Here is a 9,546-nt window from a genome sequence, read left to right as displayed (position 1 = left end):
ATGTGTTGTTACCTTAACGATGCAATGAATATTGTTTAGTATATATTCTAGTTTTCAGTTTTATAACACTGTTTCAACACACAACTGTTTTAATAACAATACAAGTCAGAAAATGTTTTTTACAAAACCGTTTGTTCTTTTTGAATGGAGGCAGTGTTTGTAAAACAAAGTAATTTTGTTATTAATTGTAAGCTGATGATAATTGGGGTGTTTCTTTCTTTTGTTTACTTCTCATAAAGTCCCAGTGTTGCTTTGTAGTACAAACAAATAGTTGAAAAAATTCAAATGTTTACATGTGGATTTAAGATTATTAAAACAAGGTGTGTTAAACACAGAGGATTTGCACACCTTTTGCACATGGGTGCAATGCCATTGGTTAGAACTTCTTATTCACATGGATAACAATATTCATGTGCAAACTATTTGTTTACACAATAAAATGCATCTTTAACAGAAACTAAACAGAATTACGATTAACAAGACGAAATAGATTATTCCAAACTTTAAAATGACTACTTGTCTTTCAAGTTTCTTTAATGTAATATAATCAGGTTACATCAGGGAGTAAACAGAAATTAGAATCACTTGTATAATGAAGCTACAAGAACCATACATTAACAAGAAGTTAATGGATAAATTAACTTAAAAAAATATTTCCTGACAGCCATCACAACTTTGTTTTACTGCAGGTGAAACTGAATTATGCTCAGTACCAACTGGAACAAAAATATCTATTATAATTATTGTAAGTTATCCATCGTAATAATATTTGTTTATATTAAGTTTTCTAAAGATGAAACAAGCTTTTATATCTTACACAACAGCAAATGTTCTGCAGAGATTCAAAAATACGTCACAGTTTGACGAAACAGTTGTTCAGAACTGTTTTGTTACTGAAACCTGATTCAGGTAGTAAATTTTACTTCAACCATATTTATTTTATTTAACTTGAAAGCCTGGATCCTAAACACATGAAGCTACTTGTGACCTTAGTTAAAATTACGGGTACCTGTGAATTGTATCCAAATGTTTGTCAGTCAACACTCTTGAGAAATGGTTTTGATGGGACAACCATTTCAATCACTACTAAAAGATTTCTTAGGCGAGGCTTTTCTTCATGATTAAAATCAACTTTACTCCAATAGAAAAACAAAAGAAAAAATTCACTCCAGTTTTACAACTTTTTCCTGTGCTTGGTTTTTTCAATAACTTAATACTTCATAGTAAAGACTCTCCAACTTTCGTGCCTAGAACTAATTGTTAGAGAACAGTAGATATGCAAGCTGAAATATTCAAATTATTTTACTCAGTTTTCTCAGGTAAAGAATGGGTTACTATAAGCTGCTTTTTTTCAGAGGTGGTTGACCAGCTCCGAAGTTTTATTAGTGCAACTGTGATGAAAATAATACTGCAGTGGATTGCACAAGTTCACAGAAAAAAACACATCAATAAGTTTAGACATGGATGCCTTTTGCTTTAGGCTGGTAAAATATAATTTGAATGGTAATGAACAGTATAACAAAGGCACACTATAAGATACAGGAAGTGGCTAGAGGTTGTTCTGTCTCATCTCTCTCCAGCCATTTTTAAAGTTGGTCCCCAAAAAGCATGTGCAAAAGCAACATATAATAAACATTCTTTATGAGAATCTATACTAATATGTCTTATGAAAGTAATGTGCATATTAATTTCTAAACTGAGAAAGTTTGTGTCGGCAACTAAACTATATACCCCATGCACATTCTAATATAACTCTAGAAACCAAGTACTGTTAACAGTTGCAAGTATTAGCCACAGGCTGAACATTTATTTCATATAAACCCATATCACTGCAATATCACATCAACTGACCCATCATCACCTTGACCATTACAATTCTGCTGTAAGGCCATGACAATAAGTCCAAGCAAAAAGCCATTTTGCTCTTGTCAAGAAAAAAAACAACAAAAACCAGTGACTACAGCTCCTGCTCATTAATACACTGAATACTCATACAATCAGGTGTTAGCTGACGGCCTGCAGTGGTAACGTGGTGGTTACTGATGTGCCTGTAGTTTCTGGGATGTAATAACGACTGAAAGTGTCCTCTATCAGTGAGGCAACTATCCCATGGTCACCCTAGAAAATAAATCATACAATGTAGGCTATTTATTGAAGAGGGTGAGAGAACATTAGACATTAGAGATTTTAAAAATTCTTACTGAACAAGGTAAGAATGTTCAGACAATACATCACCAACATGACGGTTCTTCATATTTCACTAAAGTTTATCAGCACACTTTTTTTTATTACTTCTACCTAAGAAATAACTGATATTTGATTACATGTTCTATATATTTCATAAAGTATATTTTGAATGTTATAAAAATCAAATACCTATAAATTGTAAGCTCCAATGATGTGTTAAAAGCATGAAACCTAAGGTTATACAATGTGTGAACTCCCTCAATATGGGCTTGCTCCCAGGAACCAACCTCGTAATCATTTTACAGTGGTTATAGTTTTCAAACTATAATTTTTAATACAGTAAGCATATCTTTTAAAAATTTTGTAGATTATCATTAAACATTACAAGGCTTTTGTTTACAAAATATTGAATTTTTAAATTAAGTTTAAAGAGTTGTTTTTAAGTAATGATTTACCTGTGCATGTTTTATTTTTGATTTTTTACTGTCCAACATGTGAAGGAATTTTGATACTGAGATTAAAAATACTTTTATAATTACAAAAATTGTCAAATTTCACCTGCTAAATCACTATAACCTCCAGATAATTATCAAACATTTGTATAGAATAAACTTGTATATTTTGTCTATTATTTTCAATAGGTTTATACAGATTTGGTCAATTTGTTTGACCTCATAACCAACATAAAAAATTTGGAAATAGATACAAGTTACACTTTTCTCTTCTACAATGACTACTAATCATAACACAAAACCACAAATGTGTAGTCATAACAGCCTCAATCTCATGACATTATACATCTATATATATTTTACCGATTCTCCAGCTACGTCTAACTAATGTTAAGAAGATGCAATATGCACTCATGTTACCACATCCAATATTATGAAACTGTCCTTTCAAAGTGACCTGTCTTTGATTTGCTCCAGTGAACAAGTATTTTATAAAATACTGTCACATTTTAGTTATAATACATTACACATGTACATATATTATTACTATATTATTATTATACATATATTATTACTACTTAAAATAGGTTCCTATATTTCAGTTATGTTTCTAAAAACATAAAGCAGTGAATAAAGAAATAGATAAACAATAACTTTTTTGTACTGATAAACTTTGTACTCGTTTGCCACTTGTAATTTGCCAAGCCTTGTCAAATTTCGTACATGGAGGATGTAAAACAAAATAATTTTCTTAGGATTTTACATTTGGAAATAACCAAATTGTCATACATTACTATATCAATACCACAGAGTTCCACTGTAATTTATCAGGCTTACTAAATAAATTGTATTTGGGTAAAAAAGAAATGTTTTTTATGCAACACTTTCACATAACCACTCCCCGATATTTGAGACAAAGAAATAATACTGGGAACTTCCCACCTCTTAGAGACTGAAAGAACCACATGGGAGATATTCTGAGCTTTCAATTGGTTATTCACATGTCATAAGACAGAAACAAGTGTATGTAAACAAGTATTGGGGCCTACTGTGTTTGATTTACTAAATGCTGTGATAGCTTATAGAAAAGACAGGATGTTCTTGTTTTATATTCTGATTTGTCAATATTGGTAATTTGGCATTTTAATTCACTAGAAAATATAGACTTTGTATGTGGACATCACAAACACCCAATATGAACAAATACTGCAGTTAACATACTACATGACACACAAAAACTGACATCTAAGAATTTTGTTTTAATATCCACTTTTAAAATAAGAAATTAACTTAACATATGACACTAACATTTAAATTATAACCTAAAGTTTGATACCAAACTTATAGATATACATTCATAAAATAATAGATCAATAAAATTTTGAATACAAGTCTACAAACATCACGACACACTTTTTGAGGTCATATGTGCAAGCTCTGTAATTATGATAAAACAACAAAATCATATCTGTGTGAGAAACAAAAGGTGTAAAATGCTGGGAATTTCTCTCATTCATCTTCCTATTAAGATTTCTACTTATTTGGTATTTTTATTTTATTTTATCCTTAAAAATAATAATTTATACACTTAAAAAAGACAGTATCTTCTGTAATGAAGCACTGTTATAATCTCTCACTTCTCAACCAAATATGTAAAGTATTTTTACACTGAATGAAAGTATTTTTAGGCACAGTTAAATAATGATGGGGTTGAACTTGTACAGCCTCAAATGTATAAATGTTAAGATATATTTCAGCACAAATAATCTCTGCATCTAATTTATTTAAAAAATAATAATATTTGACTACACTTTCATACTAAATGTTTCAGGTATTAATAATTTTGTTATACAGAATCAAAGTTTAATGATAAATAACAGGACATTGGCAACAACAATGAACATCTGATGACACGTGTATGTACAGTAAAAAAACATTTAATTTTTGGGTGTTTTGGAATATGCATATGTACTGAATATGGTACAGACGTAATATAAAGTTTAAAGACTCTGTGGGAGTATGAAGTTGAACTGGTAAAAATTATTAAAATCACCTGACTCCACAGTTCATGTACGTTGTGAAAACACCAACCATCCTGTCTTGATTATGAATTTCAAAATCACCTTATTTGGATCATCAAGTGCTGAATTTTTAATTAAAGAAAATTCATTTATTTTAAATAAACTCCCAAATTTAAATCATAACACAAATTCGTTAAAATTAAGTCTGTTTTAAATACATGTAGAATATTGTTGCACTTTTTTATTCTCTGTTTACTTTATTGTTTCTTAATTTATTTCATATTTTATGATGTACTGTTTATAACATGTCTGTACCTAATAATGTACCATGTTCAATATAGCTAGCTGAAGATAGAATATGTATATTCTGAAACATACAAGAATTAAACGTTTGTTGCTAAACATATGCATACCATCAAATGTTCATTGTTGCTTCCATGGTCCTGTTATTCATGACAGAAGAAAGAATAATGACTCAACAATGAAAAAAACAAAACAAAACAAAACTACATTTGTGATTAAATCTGTATATCCACAATCACTGAACTAGTCAGCACTATAAATGTTTCAAATATCCACCACTGTTATCCATCAAAGGAACTGCTGTATATTATGAGTGTTTGAAATATCCACCACTTATCCATGAAATGAATCAGTCAACATTATAAATGTTTGAAATATCTACCACTGTTATCCATGAAATTAATCAGTCAACATTATAAATCTTTGAAATATCCACCAATGTCATCCATGAAATGAATCGCTCAACATTGTACATTTTTAAAATATCCACCAGTTTTATCCAAGAAATGTCAAGTTCCAAATATCACAGATGTAACAATATCTTTTACAAACAACAAGTAAAACATATGCAAGCTGTGTTTATGAAATACTGATGTCCCACTAATGTTATACTGTGTAGGAAACTCACTCCAACCTCCTCTTTCACAGACCTTAATTTTTGAAAGTTAATCACGTCTAGAGATTCGTAATGTAGTATCTACTGTAAAGTTTGGTCAGCATCTATTTAGCCTTTATTGAAATATCATGCCCACAAAACTGAGGAATATTTTCTGTTTACCAATGATCTTTTGACCTATTATCTACCAAAGGACAAATAGCTATGTCCTCCTGACTACCCCATGTGGTACATCTAACTAGAACATTTTTGCTATGGGTAGTAATAATGATGAAAATATCCTTGTGTGAAGTCAGATCTTGCACAATATCATGCTAAATATCCTTGTGTGAAGTCAGATCTTGCACAATATCATGCTAAGTTTCTCAGTGAATTAGTAGCTATTTAACCAAACATTCACTTTTCTTACTTTGTTGATAAAACCATAATGTACAAGTTCTCCAGCTAAGGCACCAGATGTATCTTGGCTGGTCACTTCACATGACAGCTGACGGTGAATTTTATCATCCATCTGTAGTAACAGGGTCATCTGGAATAACAAAAATGGCAAAATGCAAAACTGATAACTAACGGCGCACACAAACATACAGTATGTCAATACCACTAGTAGTACTTAGTAATATAAAGAATTAGTTTAAAAAACAAAACAGGAAATCTTTATCATTACTTGGTTCCAGTTTTACAAACATTTTTGCTATGTGGTAGTTTAAAGACTGATACAATTAATCAAGTCCAATATTTTTGGTGTTAGGGTAGAAAAATGTAGTAGATAAAATTTTACTGAAAATATACCTCTGATATTAACTCTTTTCACATGGGCTAGTTTTCACTGACTGACTTTTCACATGGGCTAGGTTACACTGACTGACTTTTCACATGGGCTAGGTTACACTGACTGACTTTTCACATGGGCTAGTTTACACTGACTGACTTTTCACATGGGCTAGGTTACACTGACTGACTTTTCACATGGGCTAGGTTACACTGACTGACTTTTCACATGGGCTAGTTTACACTGACTGACTTCGTTGCCACTTTCTACTTGTTATAGTTTCCATACTATGACTTGTAATACAGTATGTGTATGTTCACAGACTTGTCAAGCTTTCAGTAAACATTACAAGTCTTTTGTACACAAAAAAATCAGATATTTTAATTTAGGATTTTTACTGAAGATTTTTCCATAAATGTATCAACTATTGACTAGTCCAAGTGCAAAAGGATTTTCATGCTAAAATTTAAAATACTTTTCTTCCTCTCAAAAATCTCAAATTTCATTTACTTAACCTCTGAAACCTCCTAAATAAACATGAAACATTTTCAGTAAAACTTTATATTTTACAAGTTATTACTTTTACCTCAACAATATACTTGATTCTTCAGCCTATAAATGAATCATCACAGTATAATGAAAAGTTGTAAAATTAACAATAAAATTATCAGTTATGGCTTTTCTTTTTCCCTTACTGTTTAAAAGTATTTCTCTTGAGAGTTTCAACTGCTAAACATTTCAAATATATTTTCTGTGTTTATTTCACTGTCAAAGAAGGAAGCAGAAACCCACTGAGAATAAAGCAATAAATTGTCACTTGTATTACTGGATTATCTATGTTGCACTGTAATTCAATACTCTCAAAAGCAACAAAGCATATGCGAAGAGATAATCGATTTGACCCCCTGTTCCGAGAACACTATGTCAAATGTATTAGACTGTATATCCAAAAATATGTTTTGGAAAATTCGGAGTAATCATAATGTACTAAGAATCAGTGAAAATGTTTATGCTGACAACAGGATGTGGAATTTATCAGCTTAGGTATGTACCCTACAGACTTTCCAACACAAATTCTTCAAAGTAATAACAATGCACTTGGAATGTACCAAAATGTGTATTATGTGGTTCAGTGCAGGTACAATTATTTGGATACCAGTAATCCTTTTGGGTTGTTTCAAATTTAGCACCATAGGTGTACAAAGATGTTATTTGCACACATGCTTATAAAATCATATTTCCCTTTTCAGTACATTACCAATAAACACTCAAGTTTCAGTACTACTATTACACTTTTTTAATTTCACAAGCCTTATAAGTCTAGTCATCTTTAGAAAACATTGATTTTTGAAGCTAGAGAGTAGTTTCAAAGTTCCCTTGCAGTTTTACAAACTATCTTGGGTTGTTACCAACTTCAAAGTAATCATAATGATGTTTATAGATTTAACAATTTAGTCTAAAAGCTATTTTTTTTAAAGTTTTACTATTTTGTAAGTGGAAAGATTATTTATAATTACCCATGGTGCCAGTACATTAGATTTATGTGTGATGTATTCATGGTGTCATATCTGCACCCTGAGAATGGAGAAAAATAAGGTATTTCCATGACAAAATCAGAGGCAAAATGGGAAATTCATGACCCCATATTGCAAATTTACATGCACACAAGATAAAAATTACTTGAGGTTGGCAGTTGTACATTGCATAACAAAAATGTTTTTCCAGTATCATATAAGCAATAGTTCCATAATAGTACAACAGAACTACATCTCTTCTTTGCCAAGTTCTGGTTTTCTTCTTCAGCTCTTTTGGTTTATTTCTCAGTGGTAGGTTAGATTCCATTTTTAGAGAAAAAAACAAAACAAAAACACTACATGTACAATATATGTATTCTCTGTTGTGTATCATCACACGTATATTATTTATTATGTTTCTACTACTGTGTATAATTAAATATTATGTATATTCCAGAAAGTGTTCCATAGATTTCTAGAAGCATTACATAATATGCTAAAATACAGAAAGAGCTACACTAGATTTAGTCTAACAACCATACAACAAACTTATTTTACAGATATTTGTAAACCTTTTTTCTGAAAATGGAATATAACCTACCACTGAGAAATAAACCAAAACAGATGAAGGAGAAATGTAGTTTGTTAAATGTATTGTTATCAACCAATGAAGAAGAGATTCTAACAGGGAAATCTGATGCTGAGAAAGTTCTGATAATGTTTCAATGGCTGTGACAAAATGTCTCTACAAAATCAAAAATCAGTTCTTCTTGATTCTGCCTTATGGACAGGTCAGGTGAGTATGTTGTGGAATTACTCAGGCAAGGTATGTCAAAGTAACATATACCATCACCACAGAGAAGAGGCAGGGAAAGAGCAGAGCTCGTGTCAATCATTACTGTTTCTTCTCAGCAGAAAAGGCCTTCACCTGTGTGCAGATTGCCAAAAAGTACCCTTCCCACATATTTCCATTTAAAAAAGGTGAACCTGTGTCCTGCAAGTCACTTCTACAAACAAAATTAGTGATTTTTTAAACTTTTATGTGCCACTGAAACTTTAACCATACTATTATTGAAACAAGTCAATAGCCACAGTAAGACGATGAATCCCTAAGGGGAAGTCAAATGGACTAAAATGACTTGTGAAAATATTTTAGATATATTTTGGATTAACAACAGCTATGAAAGCCTTATCCTTCTCTTTCAAACTTCTGTTCTACCTGTCTTCCTTTTCATAATCCTTTGTTCTCTAACGTATTCATCAGGGACAGGTTTTTAGCTATCCATACTAACTTATGTTTGAATAACAATACCAATACTTTTCCTAGATCTGACCTTAAGTGTTACAAACATTTTAAGGCTAGACCTATTAAAGACCATTTACACTAAACTATTTTGTTTAGCACTACTCTCCTAACATGGAACTAACTGAACATGAGAAGGAGTTAGGAATAAAATTTAAAATAGGTGTTACAAATATTTTAAGGCTAGACCTATTAAAGACCATTTACACTAAACTATTTTGTTTAGCACTACTCTCCTAACATGGAACTAACTGAACATGAGAAGGAGTTAGGAATAAAATTTAAAATAGGTTTTTTTCTCCAGTATTCACCAAAGAAACCTGGAAATAATGATCGACAAATTCTCTTTTTATTAGCACAATATTTTTGCAGACAATG

At 31.0% G+C, this 9,546-nt stretch overlaps 1 protein-coding gene across 1 annotated transcript in view; it reads right to left on the bottom strand.

Moving 5' to 3' along the window:
- Positions 1-491: 491 nt before the first annotated feature.
- LOC143230040 (nuclear receptor-binding protein-like) overlaps positions 492-9,546 on the bottom strand; it is a 48,503-nt gene continuing 39,448 nt past the window's right edge. The window contains exons 12-13 of the mRNA XM_076462995.1: positions 5,989-6,108; positions 492-2,118 (exon numbers count right to left, since the gene is read on the bottom strand). Coding sequence (XP_076319110.1) covers positions 2,005-2,118; positions 5,989-6,108 — 234 coding nt within the window. The 3' untranslated portion in view covers positions 492-2,004. The remainder of the gene's footprint in view (positions 2,119-5,988; positions 6,109-9,546) is intronic.

Source organism: Tachypleus tridentatus, chromosome 10 (assembly GCF_004210375.1).
Source record: "Tachypleus tridentatus isolate NWPU-2018 chromosome 10, ASM421037v1, whole genome shotgun sequence".
Classification (NCBI taxonomy): domain Eukaryota; kingdom Metazoa; phylum Arthropoda; class Merostomata; order Xiphosura; family Limulidae; genus Tachypleus; species Tachypleus tridentatus.
Note: the sequence above shows the minus strand (reverse complement) of the source record. Positions and strands in the feature narration are given on the sequence as shown.